At 40.0% G+C, this 15,661-nt stretch overlaps 1 protein-coding gene across 2 annotated transcripts in view; it reads left to right on the top strand.

Annotated features, from left to right (window-relative positions):
* Positions 1–15,661, top strand: part of SMURF2 (SMAD specific E3 ubiquitin protein ligase 2) — a 108,655-nt gene extending 92,994 nt beyond the window's left edge. For both annotated transcript variants that reach the window (XM_084837453.1, XM_084837452.1), the window contains 7 exons: positions 4,018–4,132; positions 4,668–4,846; positions 6,554–6,691; positions 6,905–7,025; positions 8,433–8,634; positions 9,517–9,592; positions 11,522–15,661. In XM_084837453.1, coding sequence (XP_084693579.1) covers positions 4,018–4,132; positions 4,668–4,846; positions 6,554–6,691; positions 6,905–7,025; positions 8,433–8,634; positions 9,517–9,592; positions 11,522–11,621 — 931 coding nt within the window. In that variant the 3' untranslated portion in view covers positions 11,622–15,661. The remainder of the gene's footprint in view (positions 1–4,017; positions 4,133–4,667; positions 4,847–6,553; positions 6,692–6,904; positions 7,026–8,432; positions 8,635–9,516; positions 9,593–11,521) is intronic.

Below are 15,661 nucleotides of genomic sequence, written 5' to 3'. Positions count from 1 at the left end.
AAGCAATCTGTGGCCATATCGACACTTAGACCTTTCAATAGGAGATGCCAGGGATTTACCTGGAGCCTCATATATATGCTCAACGTATGTGCTTTGCCATCCCTCAGCTTACCGAAAACTTTCAAGTATACCTTAATAATCCGAAGAGCTGTTACTGAGTGTCCTTTCTGGATATGCATATGCCCATACACACACTCAGAGAGACATACATCTAAAGTACCTTTTAATGTTGGTCATACCATGTCTAGGCAGATCTCTCTCTCTCTCTTTCTTCAAAAGGGATTTTGGTTTTTATTGAATAGGAAAGTGTACAAATTCAATCATTTCATATAAAATGACAGTCTTAGGCATATTAAACAAGCAAAATGTAGAACAAAATGAATGAGGTATCTACCCATGCAGAGGATTTGAAATGTGGGGGAAATAGCTCCAAAAGTACGCTCAGTGTCTGAACCAAGGGCTGCTGTGCACAGAGGATATGCGTAATGAGTCTGGGCTTGAATGCTTAGGGCTGAGGTTCTGAGGAAGTTACAAGAGTTGGAACTAGGCAAATTTGGGGCCCAAAAGCTAACGGAGAGAAATAGAAGAAAGAGGTCTGGAAAGAAAGGACAGCTTGCAGGGTTGGCAGTGGGGTGAGAAAGAGTTCACAGAGGTTTACCTCAGGTGGTGTACCAACGCTGTTCCTCTGCCATAGTTGCTAAAGCAAGAGAGGATGGTTCATCTTTAATGTCTGGTGCCAAGCTGAACTTCTTACAGTAACATGCCAGATATTGGGGTGAAATGTCTTTTCTGCTGTATGCCAAGCAGTCTGTCAAAAGAGCAAGGTTTGGTGTTAGAGTAAGGGTTTAGTAGGGGTTTGGTAGAGCTTTAGTAGACCCTGCACTGGATTTAGCAATTTCAAGGTAATAGGCTAGAGCTAAACGTTCCATTCTGTAGATGGAAGGGCTCAATTCAGTGTAATTTTTCACATCTAATTAGTACAAATTGGATAACTGAAAGTTTGCACCTGCAACAGCTCCATCTTGTGGTAATTTTTTTGTATAAGGCAAAACCTTTTGTAAAAGTTTCATGTTGGTTTGAAACAAAGGAGAAAATAGGAATGGCATCTCCCTGCTTCTAGTGTATTATGAGATCTTTTCTATTCTCCCTGTATATTTGGATTAAATAAATTAATGATAAAATTTCGTGGGGAAGAAGGCCTTGATTATGGAGGATTATGTTGTAAAATATTACAACAGATAATATTTTTTTTAAGACTCAAAGTGACTTATAACAAAATTAAAACATACAACAGAATATTCTTTTGAGCATCTCGTTGTTCTCAAGTGTCTGTTTTTTCTGCTCTAAACTAAAGAGTGTTATATGGAACATTTCTGTACTATATCAAATGATCATGGACCTTTTTAGTCTTCTGTGGCTTTTCTATTTGCAGAAGGGACTACAATCCAGCAGAGGCTTCTGTTGGAAGTAGAGGAATTTTTTTCTGATTTTCCCCTGTAGTTCCCTGCATCACCTCCCACACTGTTCCAGAAGGTCTCCCAATCCTCTGGAGCAGATTTTCAGGGGGTTGCAGGAGGAAGGAGGAATCAGCGGAAATCACCTCCCTACCATTTCCCTCCAGTGGAAACATCCCATGAATGGAGTTTCACTCAGAGGAACTCTAGATCCAAGCCAGTGTCATATACTCTACTCCCCTAAAACTCTAATCAATTTCAGAATATTTCATTCTAGTAGCAAATTGGTATAAATTGCATAAAATACCACTTAATTTTAATATTAGTTTCATTGTATGTTTTTTGGTATTTTAATATGTGAACTGCCTTTGAGATGGTTATACCGAAGGATGGCCTATAAATATACGGAGGGAGCAATCCTATGGCCACTAGACAGTGTCTAGAGGACCATAGGATATGTTCTTTTCTGCGCTCCAAGGTCAGTTCCTGGAAAACTGACCTCCCCCCACGTCTGTGCTGCCTTCGAGGCAGCGAGGAGAAGCCCCATCCTCTGCACTCAGAAGAGGAGCACGAAGCAACTGAAAAGGGGTGGGGCTGGGGGCATTCCAGGGCGGGGAGAGTGGAGCTGCATGTACAACACATCCTATGTGTCGTGCAGCAGCTTCCTCTCCCGGTCAGCCCCCCCCCCCCCCCACGCGCGGCTGGACAGCCGAAAAAGGTTGTCTAGCAGAAAATAGGGCAGGAGGAGGCACGGAGGGAACGGAGGGAACGGTCTCCCCTGCCTCTCCTGCCTTGCTTCGGATAGGCGGTTGCCTCCGAGTTTGGAGGTGGCCGCCTATCTTGATAGGATTACACCCTAAGTATATAAAAAGAAATATTAGGTAGCAATGGATGGCATGTAATCATATACATGAAAAAAATGGATCTAGGCTGTAGAAAGGAAAATGTGTTGGGGTTGGAAAGGAGAATAATACAAAAGATTAGGAAATGGAGAAGCAGCAGATAAAATAGGCATGGAGGTTGGCAACTGGTCCCAAAAACAAATTCCAAGCTACATGCACCTTTCATCCTTCTTTCTTGAACACAGTTCTGTGTCTCACAGCCAAATAAGCTAACAGTGCCATCCAAGGGGAAATTTAATCTTCCATATTTGTACTCCGCTTCACTGTTCATAGGCTCCAGCAGATGCTTTACTAAACCCCTTGTAGAGGCAAACATGTCTCCTCTCCTGCCCCACCCCATGAACCCCTCTCTTCTAAAATCCAAAGCATTTACTTTTGCCTCCAGCTTCCATTACTAACACCTGGTAATGTTAACTGGTAACACTTCCATTACTAACACCTAATAGTCACCTGGACTTAAGCATTTGCTGAACTATCTATGAAGGTTTTCTCAGGTGATCCCTATTGCCTTCTGTCATCAATCCCATTTGGCAATGAGCTTTAGTGACCTGAGTCAGGGAAGTAAATCTCAGCAGCTCTGTGAAATTCTATGGTTTTTCTTGCTGCTACTGAAGCCAGTATTTACCAACTGGAGCAACTTATTTAGCATTTTAAAATGTAAACTTTTAAAGTAACTGTCCTTCAGGTAATTCTGTAATTAAGTACAGTGAGTTAAGCTGCATGCAGTAAGCATAGTTGTGTTTACAGAGTGCCAAAACAATAAAATGCTCTATTAAAGTAATTCAAAAGCTTCAGAAAGAACTAAATTCTGTGATGTGCACAGAATGCTAATTAAGCATTGACTAAGCTCTTAAATGTTATATTAACAAAATATAGATACCAATATTTTAATTTTGGAATAATAAAATTTACAACATTTGTTTTCCCTCTTTTGCACACATAATTTTACCACTGTATGTGTGTTGTATTAGGATATAAGCATAAATGGAAGAAGATAGTGGCTCCATTCAACTAAAAGGCTATTGGCACCTTTTTTTTTTTGCTGTTGTGGGTAAATTTGTTTGTATATTTTTCTTGAATATACCCTAGTAAAACCTGCTTGGATCCTATTCTATAGACAGTTGTGATTTTATTTCTATCAATGCTTTCTTCTCAGTGTGTTTCCTTATTTTACATAATTTTATTCTGAAGACCAAACAAATAGCTGTGCAGGACGCTGAAGCTGCCCATCCCTACCCCAACAACCAGAAATCCTGCATAACCTCTGCCTGCTCCTTTGCCAGCTTTTCACTAGGTATTTCCCCAGAAGTGTCAAGCGAGGCAGTCTTTGCAGCTTTATTCACATGATGTTGAAATCTGCATGCACTACCCACTGCTGTGTATAGCTGCTGCAATGATAGGATACACAGTGCTTGTCACAAATACAGCATTAGATGACTAAAGATACCAGACAAGGCAACAGGATACCTATATGAAATATATTGGGACAAGAACTTCTGAAGGTGTTGCACTTAGGACATAAGTGTGAGTAGCACTGCTATTCCCGTGACCATGTTCTGTCACTGTTGTTAAGACTAGACATTTATTGTTGAAGATCTGTACTTCTGTGCATCAGTTTAACAGAGCTTGTCTGATCTTGAAGTATGTTGTGTTTTCTTCAGGGAATGGCTCTATTTGCTATCCCATGAAATGCTGAATCCATATTATGGCCTCTTCCAGTATTCACGTGATGACATCTATACGCTACAGATAAACCCAGATTCTGCTGTTAACCCGGTATGAAGAAGCACTTTACAAATCCTCATGCTTTCTGTGGCCAATAAGTTCCTATTTTCAGTGTTTGTGTTATAATAAAATCTGAATTTCCTTTATGATGGTCAGTTTCAGTTTTAAAACAGATAGAAGAAACATTGCAAGGGGTTTTTGCCCTGAAAGGCAGGATATACATTTATTAAATAAATACATACATACATACAAATTAATACCTGGAGTTCCCAGTGTCTAAGTTACCCTGGATTTGCCTGAATCCTTGCCCCATGTCAAATATTTTCAACAGTAGTAACAGGGCAGAAACACAGTGGGAGTAGAAATGTATACCCTAACAGTAGGCTAGATTACATTTTATATTGGTGATGAAAGTATAACAGACACTTTAAGGTATATTTTACCGTTCTGACTTCCATTCTGATACCTAAGCAAACCTAGTGTGTGTTATAGAATGCTTAGAAAATGTTCCAATAGAAAAATATGAATAATTTTTGAAATTAGACCAGGAACCCTGATTTGAGTCATTTTGTTCCTTCAATTCCAGGAACATTTATCCTACTTCCACTTCGTTGGACGGATCATGGGGATGGCTGTGTTTCATGGACATTACATTGATGGGGGCTTCACATTGCCTTTTTATAAGCAGTTGCTAGGAAAGCCAATTACGCTGGACGACATGGAATTAGTTGACCCAGATCTTCACAACAGCTTAGTATGGATACTGTATGTATTGATCTTTTTCAAAATTATTATCAGTGCTTGGAATGGCTATATTCTATTTCACTTAATTCTATTTGCCCTATTACAGCCATTTTACAAAAGCTGTAGATGAGCTATGGTCAATTAAATGAGGAGTGAGGAAATATGGGCTGCATTCCCTCAGGGGTAATTCTGTTGGTGGGTGGGGCAGAGCTACCCCTTTTGCTCTGTCCTTTGCTCTCAAAATTACAACCACCTGTCTTGATTCCCTTAGCCCCCACTTCACTTCAGTGCCCAAACATACATAGAGGCTTCAGTATACAGCTTTTAATCCATTACTTCACAGGATCATACAGATGCAAATTCTCAGAGAAACTCTTGGTCTACAGGGAATGCCTTCAGGGGATCCAAATGAAATTTACGAGAGTTACCCGCTGTTTGAGGAGGGAGGTGGTCTCACTAGTCTAACTTAAGCGGGGGAGGTCCCTCTCTTCTCGTGAGGCCTCTAAGCGTAGCTTCTCACGCAAGGCCAATTGGGTAGACCGTCTAAGTTCCGCCCCTGCCTTCTCCCTCTTTGCTGTGCGTCTGCAGAGCCTGGCATCTGTTAGGTCAACCTCCTGTTTGCTGCCTCTCACAGGCAGGGGTGAGGAGGGACCCTCAAGCTCAGCCATCTGTACGATTGTAACCTGAGAAGCAGGCCTACTCATATCTGGACTAGCCTGGGAAAACACCTCCCCCATGTCTGATGGTTCTCTCTCAGAATCTGCACTGCTATCCCACTCCCGGAGTTCATAAACACCCCTAACACCACCCTACTCTTCTCTCTTTCTCACACACAGCCCCTATACCCATTCTGCCTTCCTCACTTTTTTCTCTTCTTGTTTCCATGCTGGGCAGGGAAAAAGAGGCTTCTCTTATTCCCCGCCTAGCACAGAAACCCAGCAGGCTGCTAGGGAGGAGGAAAAAGAGGCTTCTGTCTCTTCCCACCCAGCACAGAAAAGCAGTGAGCAAGGGCACAGAGCTCAGGCAGTTTATTTGGGCTTCAGCAGGCATGGGGAGTCAGGAATGAGGAAGAGCTGGAAAGGAGAGGCCATGGACTTGATGGGAACATGCTGTAGGCCGGAGTTCCCCACCTCTCATTCATAAAAAGACTGGGCTAAAAGTAACTTTTCCTCACTTGACATCTTAAGTGGTCTAGACATTTGGTAGCAGATTGAGCCCTGTTAGGGTGACGGAAAGGCGAAGTGTGTGTTTGCATTGGATTGGAGGGGATCCCAGGTCTTATGTCTGATGAGGACCTCTATGTAGACTGTGATTGGCCAGGGTCTTTTTCAAAATGTACTTCCTAGTCATGTGCCAACACATATGTACTCCCTGCTTCAGAGAAAAAGCATCTTGAGCATTCCACGAGTTTTTTTTCAGATGTAATTTTTATCTTTACTGTGATATAAAGCAGTGTTGGGATACTTCAATTGTCATTAATTTTTCAGAAATGCATCACTCCCTTTATGTGGAAAGCTCTGAACTGCACAATAGGGAAAAGAATGTACCTCCGTTTTTAATTGCTCCATATAGTGTTGGAAAGTCCATTGTCTGTTGGGGTTGCCAGTGAAAAGAGAGACAAGGAGAAGTGCATCTGTTTTGTTTGTTTATAGCAGACTGCGGAATATATGCTCAGAATATGCTTAGATGTTTAGAATTCATGTAATTTTGTGTTCTCTACTTCTTCAGTGAGAATGATATTACAGGAGTCTTGGACCATACATTTTGTGTGGAACACAATGCATATGGTGAAATTATACAACATGAACTGAAACCCAATGGCAAAAGCATTCCTGTCACAGAGGAGAATAAAAAGGAATATGTCAGGTATTGAAAACTACAGTCTTACAAAAAACTTTTCTATTACAATGTTCTGTCTGGAGAGTATGCTTGTATTAATAGTGTGGCTGTCTTATGTAGATGCTTAGCACAATGGGTTGTCTCTGTTTCTGGTAGAAATGTCTGCAGTTTGCGATCAAAAATCTAAGGTGTTAAGTATAAGGATACTCCTTGACAAATAGAACCTACACTTTGTTACAGGCTTTATGTAAACTGGCGATTTTTACGAGGGATTGAAGCTCAGTTTCTGGCTCTGCAAAAGGGATTTAATGAAGTAATCCCGCAACATCTGCTGAAGACATTTGATGAGAAGGAGCTTGAGGTCAGTACATTAATGATATGCTGTGTCATCAAGTGTAACAAGAACGAAGCATTATTACGTGCTGGAAGATTTGCAGGTGCAGTAATAAGTGTAATAACCACAGTTTGCATACAGGGGCTTGGGATTCCTAAAATGACGTTTTCTTGAGTCTTCGACGCTATGGGTTGGATTCAGCTTTGTTGTTGTGCCCATGGAATGGATATTGCTGTCGGAATGGGACTTTTGTATCCTCTTCTCCCTAGCTTCCCTGCACGCCCTCCAAATCTCCTCTGGAGGGTCCCCCAACTGACAAAGCTGGATCCAACCTTATATATCTTCTCCATCAGTAGCAGGGTATGTTAGTAATGTTCTTTTCATATTAGTTCATTATTTTTAAATGCTATTTCATAGAACACGTCACATATTTGGGGCCTATTTTTGTTAATCTTAGTCAAAGCTATTTAGGGTGCAATCCTATGAGGATAGGTGGCCGCCTCCGAATTCGGAGGCAACCGCCTATCCAAGACAGGGCAGAAGCACGGAGGGGAGCATTCCCTCTGTGCTTCTCCTGCCCTGCATTTGCAGCTAGTCAGTCGATTTCAGTTGTCTAGCCGTGGGAAAGCGGAGAAGGGGAGGAGGCTGCATAGGATGTGTCGTACTGGCATTTCTGCCTTCCCTGCCCTGGAACACCCTGTTTTGGCCACTCCACGCTCCTCGTTGGAGCGCGGAGTGCAGGGCTGTTCTGCGCTGCCTGCAAGGCAGCATGGAATGGGGGGAAGGTTGGTTCTCCAGGAACCAACCTCAGAATGCGGGCTCTGAGGTCAGTACCCTGAAAACCAGATATCCTATGGCCGTCTAGCTGCTGCCTAGCAGCCATACAATTGCTCCCTTAAAGAGTTTTACAGTCACATCAACAGCTTTATAATATTCTACCTTAATCAGTGTATCTAGAAAGCTACAAGGGTATTACTTTATTTACAATGTTTGTACGCCATTCCATAACAAAAATATCTGAGCAACCTACAATAAACAAACATAAACAAAATTCAGCCTAAGAACTGCATATAAGCCCAAAAGGGGCTGGACAGTAGTAGCTTCTTCGCAATCTACTAATAGATCATAATGTGTATGTTGCTCACCTTTGGTACAACCTGTTTCCTATTCTAAGACTTCTAGAATATAGAGAAGAAGCTTTCTATATTCATTGACCATCTAACTTTCAAAATGTAAGACTATTTAGTTTGACATAAAACTCTGCTTTGAAAGCTTAAACTGCCATTTCCTACTGGCCATCATTTCTTACCCTAAAAATAAAAATCAGCAGCAGCAGCAGCTAATGTTGTCGTTTAGAGGCCTAGAGCTTTCTGTGTGTAGTTTTGATTGAATGTAACTTCTGCCACTGGGGTTTGTGTATACAATTATGAACAGCTCATCATTTGCGGCCTTGGGAAGATAGACGTTAATGACTGGAAGGCCAACACAAGGTTGAAGCACTGCACACCAGACAGCAGCATTGTGAAGTGGTTCTGGAAAGCCGTGGAGCTCTTTGATGAAGAGAGGAGAGCCCGGTTGCTGCAGTTTGTGACTGGGTCATCCAGGGTGCCTCTGCAAGGTTTCAAAGCATTGCAAGGTAACAAAAGCATAACAACGGAACTCTTTTGCATTGCTGTCCCAAGTCCCATTCCTTTGCCAGAGTTATTTTACTTTCCGAAATAATCCATCGTGTGACATTTCTATATAATTAGCATACATTGCAAAACAAACGTCACTGTATCTTACCGTTGTATGCATTTCTGTCAAAGGTCTAAATATGTGATTTTTCTGCCTTCAGTGGATAGATACATATATTTCTCTAGTTTGCATTATCGACTGGATTTATACATGTCTCTATCAGTCTATCTGCTGCTCTTTGCCATAAATGTATCAGTAATAGTTGCCCCTGATTGTGTGTGACTCCTTGGCCCACGTAGGATTTTGCAGCACAGAAGATCCAATTCAGATAACTTGTTTACGTGCAAACATGGGCTCATTTATTTTATTTTCATGGGCTTACATGGGCACGGAGTCCACACATTGCCCACCACATGTCACATAGTGCATCATTTTTAAAAAGCTCTTGAGTTTTATAAGTTTGTGACATGGGCCCTCAGTTTGAGAAAGGCAGGAAAAAGCCAGCTGCAGCTCTGTGCTCTGTGGATTGGAGCCATTGTTCCACTTACTGATAGGATAATGCTTCCACTTATGTACTTGTGGGCGGAGTGTTTAGTTTTTAGTAGTCACTCTTCTGAGATGCTGTGGAAAACCTCAGATCAACACTTGTCAAATGGGGGATGCCCAGGGGAAACCTTTCTGTTTGCTGTTACCAGTTACGTTGCATGTACATTCCCCCAGCACCACCACCCATGTCACCTTCCATCGCTTGCTTCTCTAACCAACTAGGTAGTAACTGTATTATATGCTCTTGGGTTATGCTGTGCAGTACTGAACGGTATAATCTTTGATATATTTGTAGGTGCTGCTGGCCCAAGACTATTTACAATTCACCAGATTGATGCTAGCACAAATAACCTGCCAAAAGCCCACACATGGTAAGTCATATGTGGTACTATATTGGTTCTTTTCTGCTTAGAGATTGTGGAATTTGCAACTGATTAAAGATGTAATTCATTAATCTTCCAGCTTTAAATATATTTAGTTGTATACATTACCATATTACCAGAAACATTAATAGAAATGGGAAAATGTTTATTTTTGTAGTAAAAGGACTGCATAAGATGAAATACCATCCATGTAGGTTTGCAAGTTCCATATAAGCTGACCAATTTTTCTATTCTGTCATTCAACTGGCAATCTGTGATGAAGTTCTCAAACCCAGTTACTTTGTTGGCATTTACAGACAACAGGGAGAATTGGGGTAGTGCATTTGTGTGGCTTACAGGATGGCATATCCAAAAATGTCCGAAGTCTCAGCATTTTTGCATGTTGATCTAACTGATTTAATCAGACTTTGTGGTCATAATTCTTTACTTTCCAAATGCCACTAATTTGTCTTTTTGTGGGCACTGGCCTAATCATTAATGCATTCTGCCTGTTATGTTTTTGCATTAAATGATTTTTCAGCAGTCCTTTATCAACTTCAAAAAACAACATCTAATTGAAACTGGATTTTTTAATACTTTGTCAAAACTGATGAGCATGGTGGTAGACTAAAGTGAAATCCCTGCTTCATTTTGTATGGCCACTCTTTATGACTGTTGGACACTCTGGCTTTGTGTACATAATCTCAAGGTTAACACTGTTTCAGGACTGCAACCCTGAAAAAGTCACTCAGCCTCTGCTTGCATGCATGAAGAATTTCAAATATTCAGCTGCTATCTCAGATAACTTGCCTGCCACTGGAGATTTCTTTTGGACCACTTTGCTCGCAGTAGACACCTCTGAGAGCAACATAGTTTGTGGGCTGAAGATACAACTGTGGAGACCATTGAATCTGCATTAGTGAATTCCCAGGTCACATGTTACACGCTTTTTGTGCAGTGATGTCTTTGGATTACTTGTTTTACTTGAATTCCCTCAATGTTATACCAGTGCTCTTAGTGATGGATGTGGGTAAGACATTTTGCTGGTGCTTTCTGTCTATTCCTTCCCTCTTTTACTATTTTTCATGAGATGTGAATGAAACTTTGCCCCTCAAATTGTGCTCTTTAGAAATAAGTCCCGCTGTAGTTCATTTGATGGCTTATTCCAAGAGGAGAGCTAAATTAACACCTCTGACTTTAGCCAAATAATGTTTTCTATTCTTTATTTCAACCTCTGGACTGAGTTCAATTGAGGTTTTAGAGTTGTGGCCGCGTATGTGTAAAATGCTTCTCATACTTACATTCAGTTCTATCAGGTTCAGTTATATAACAGGTTCAAGTCTGTTGCCAGGGTCTTGAATCAGGATAAAGGATTTTTAAAAATCACACTCCATGTGTTAATTGAGTTACCTAGTGTCAGGATGTTTGTATTATCAGCAGCCACGCTTTTGTGAATGACCACTGTAAATAACGTGATTCTCACTGTCTGTATTTTCTGCATGTAATTTCTGTCTGACCACAGTTTACAGTTCTCACCACCACCATCATCTGTACTGTATGTAAACATGAAACTCTCAGTAGCACTTCATGCATCTGATGAAGTGGACTTATGCCAGAAAAAAATGTTTGCTTTTTAAGGTGCCACAAGACTCGTTGTTGTTTTTGCTGCAATAGACTAATATGGTTACCCCTCTGGAAATTCTCATACTCCTGTCTCGTGTCCTGTCTGCTTCTGTCTTCTCTTCATGGATTGGTATCTCGTACCTGATCTGTCCTGGTATAGTTCTGCTGAAAAGGCATGCCGGGCAGTGTATGTTGTGTTTCTATAACTGTATATAGCTTCTTACCACCACCACCACCACCAGTTAGTTAGTAGCATAGGTTATGAAAAAGTTACAGGTTGAAAGCCTATTTAAAGCTTTTGTTGTTTGCTTGCAGCTTCAATCGAATAGACATTCCTCCTTATGAAAGTTATGAGAAGCTGTATGAAAAGCTGCTAACCGCCATTGAAGAAACATGTGGGTTTGCTGTGGAATGAACATTTGCAGACTTACCTGGGACTGTATTTATACTCCTTTCAAGCAGAAAATCCTCCTTTCAGCCATGACACAGTAAATGCTTGAAATATAGGAAACTTTCTCCCCATTTTTCTACTTTAGGACAATATGAGGAAAAGGACCATTTCGAGAATTCTTCATTCAAGAAAATGTTCTGTGGTTCCTGCCAAGGAATCATTCAGCTGCTATTAAACTAGTATCTTGAATATCCAGAATGCTGACTTTTCCTTCATTTCAACAGTTAAGCAGTATTCTTCTCTTAGAAAGACTACTATTTTTGTAAAAGGTGATCTGATCTATTTGCCTACCTGATTTCTATTCTTACAGGTCGAAGACACAGCTGTCGGTACAAGTCACGTTCCAGCCTACTTGCATAAACATGTGATACTGAACAGCACCTATGCCTGCTATTTTTTTAAATAAAATATTTTGAATAGTCTAATTTTTCCATAAAATTGGCTAAAGAAATCAGTCCTTTTAAATTAAGGCCACTTAACAGATAAACAGTGTTTTCTTATAGTGAATGGTTTTATTCTGTTATGAGTTAAACTTCAGTGTTCCTTGTGTAAGGATTTTTATATTCCTCAAGCATGAATTACAGGTTTTGGGTCCTGTTTTTCTCTTGTCAGATTTCTTTAGCAGAGTCCTGGTTTGAATTAACTTGCACTGCATTTGGTACAGTACTTTGTGGTAAATCTGGAAATCCCTTTTTAAAACCATTCTAGGCATTTAGCATTTTTTAAATGAGCATTTTTGTATAAAGTCAATACTTGAGTGTTTTTTAATTTGCTTTCCATTTTAAATGGAACTGCTGCATTTTTTAAGCTCCTTAATGTATGTTGATGGTATCAACAGCCTTCTGCCAGGTCATCAGTTCACCTTTCAAAACACTCTGTGGATGTCATACCAACCAAAGGTTTTATGTTCAGATTCAGCCAATCTGCATTGTATATTGTTGCTAAATATTCCAGGTTAAAAATGGTCTTTATTTTTAACTGCTTGTGACATATGGGTTTGTGTTAGCTACAACTAAGGGAAAAATGATGATGCAATGGACTCAGAAAACTGCAGAACTCTCCTTTTATCCAAAATGCAAATGTTGTGCAATGTGCTTTGATAAATAGCTGGCAGGGACACATCAGAAATGAACATTGTTGTAATGAATGTATATGCAAAATAGTTAAAATACAGAGGGTATATTCAGACGGAATATGAATATGGCAGTCATGTGAGGAATCCTCTATCAATAACTATGTATATTTGATGGTTTTGTGGTTTGTGGGTAGCTCACCCATGTAAGCTCTCCTTGTAATTGTGTGTATTTGATTGTTGCAAAAAGTGCAGTCCCTATTGTTGAAATCGCTGTTAACTGCCTTGGTGTTCACTCTGGTTAATGCTGATATGTCCCCATAATTTTGCGTACCCATCTACCCAATTGTGCAGTGGAAACAAGTAGAGCTTGCATGTGTGAACTAGCCCTTGAGAACTGTGGTGTAGTGAACTGTCAGTACGAGTTCACTAGTTCACATTCCCATCCAGAAATAAGGGACAGCAAGCATTTGAAGGCGTGTTATAGTAACTAATCATAAGTAACCATCTAAAACCACCAGTACTTCTGTGCTAATGATAGATAATCAAGCATGCCAAGCATATTGAGATGAAACTACCAGTGCAGGCTTGCTGAGCTTGCATATTTTGTCTGGCATGAAAACTTTCCTCAATAAACAAATGTCTAAAATGGGGAGGAGAGAAAGTAAGCAGGGCATGGGGCATTCACTAGATAGTATGTTGCCTGTTCCGACTTGACCCAAGTGCTGGTCCTGAAGTCCAGCAGGTTGCATGGCAACTATCTATTACACTGGGTATATGGCATCTTAAGATGTAGACGCTGGAGAAGTGAGACTGTGCTGTAGTTTCCATTTGTATCACTAATTATGAAATGAATTCTCTGATATCCTTGCTCTTATGTAATATGCAGATATATTAGCACACCAGATGGTGGTGATAGATGGTCTATTTATGACTCTATTGTTGAATGCTAGGAATAGCTTGATGCTGTTTCTGGTAGATCTTACTTCCATTTGCCCTGCTCATGGGCTGTAGCAGAGCTGTTACTGTAAGCTTACTACTCCACACATGTTTGATGGTATAAAGTTATGGCTGATTTGGAGTGCAAACCTAACCCCAGCTAGGCAATCTGCTTTGTTGCTACGCTGTCTGATGTTGTTGCCTCTTTCCAAGCAACTCTAGGATTATCTGTTTATTTCAACCTTTCAGGTTTCAGGAATAGCATTGACTCAGTTTCCCTCTGCCTGTGTGTTGAATGAAGAGCTGGTGGAGTATTGGCTTTCATACCCACTGTTGGGCTCTCAGTGTAAGTCTCCTATGACGATTTCCAATAGATCCCAGCCTTTTGTAGTTTATTCTTCAGATCTTTCAGAAACTGTCATTCTGCCTGTATACAGGTTGGTGTGGGGCTTTTGGGCAAACCACGCTTTGTACATGTCCCAACTTTCTGTATACTCTGTATGGGAGAAGGTCAGATATGTTCTTCTCTGCAGAATTATCATTTGGTTCAAGGCAATAGCCTTGCCCTTACCTTGTGTTAGGATGCATCCATTTTGCATCAGATTGTGCTAAATGTTACAGTCTCCATCAATGGCCTCTGCTCATCTTGTAACATCTTGTGCTCATCTTTGTATTAGATAATAACAAGATACAGCCTAGTAAGTCCAGAATGGTAAATGAGTAACTAAAAGAGAGTATGTTTGACAGATCTCAATGAACAATTCATTTTAAAGGGTTTGAATGCAGTCTAATACCAAAACTTGAGTTTAAGAGTAACTTCATTAAAGCAGGATAACAAATACTTTGTGTCCAGAGATCCTTCCATCATTACAGGGCTAACCTTGTGAAATGTAATTCTCACAATTAGGCAAAATAAAAGCATTACTGCATATTGCTACGGCCTACACTGAGCAGATGGATGCAAATTGAATATCGCATCTTCTGAGTGCCTTTTTATCAGCATAACCATTAAAAGCTTTAAAGCATACAACCTCCTATCAACTGTAGTTTTATAGCCACTTTTCCCAGCACTAAGTCCAATATTGTGTTGGACCTTTGAATTTTCACCCCAGATTTAAATGTGAATATTTATTTCCAACATGTCCTCCTTCCTACATGGTTTCTTCATTCATCCTAAATTTGCATTAAATGATTAAGAGAGATGCCACCTCACATTCCCACACTTTTCTTTTCATAAGTGAATGTGTTAATATGGATAGTGACTCCTTGGTAGGGTTCAAATATACATTACTCAGTTGCGTTTCAGATTTAATTTCTAGATGTAAAGTTTTGTAATGGTGCTTTGTACAGTATGTATTCTATTTTTTGCACATAGGTTCAGTTTCCCTAAAGTGATTTTTATTTGTACCAAAATTTTGTGTTGTACTAGAGTCCAGAGCACACAGGATTTTTGGTTTTTTATTCTTGTTTCACAACACTACATCTGTTAAACCTCTGGTGCATTTAAACGGGCTGCATTAATGGACGTATGAGCTTTGTTTCTATATCATACATCATAATGTAGCATGATCCCATTGCTTCAGACTTTAAACTGCACCATATCGTTAACAGGTGCAATTTGTACTTAACACACACTCTTTATTAGTAGATTTCTGACTCTGCTAAATTCTGAGAGCTTTGTTTCTAGCTAAAACTAGTCAATATTTGGTATGAGTTTTTCCTCTTCCACAGACTGACAGGTTTTTTTTTAGTTGCATTTCTATTGTATTTATTGCAGAGTGTTTTTAGCATTGATATTCATTGTATTTTCACCAAGCTGTTACATGAGCTTTAACAATACATCTGTATAAAATGTTTTTTTAAAGTATGTATCCATGCAGAAGTTGAGCAATAAAATTGTATGCTGTTTGCACTGTCACAGCAACAATGGTTTTAAAAATGTTTGTTTTGTGTTTACTTCATTTTTAAATAAAGGAATACTGGTGTTCATATT

The sequence above is a fragment of the Heloderma suspectum genome, chromosome 2, assembly GCF_057233095.1.
Source record: "Heloderma suspectum isolate Gila_16-S chromosome 2, 16-S_ref, whole genome shotgun sequence".
Taxonomy (NCBI): Eukaryota; Metazoa; Chordata; class Lepidosauria; order Squamata; family Helodermatidae; genus Heloderma; species Heloderma suspectum.
The sequence above is the reverse complement of the archived record's forward strand: the minus strand, read 5'-3'. Positions and strand labels throughout refer to the sequence as shown.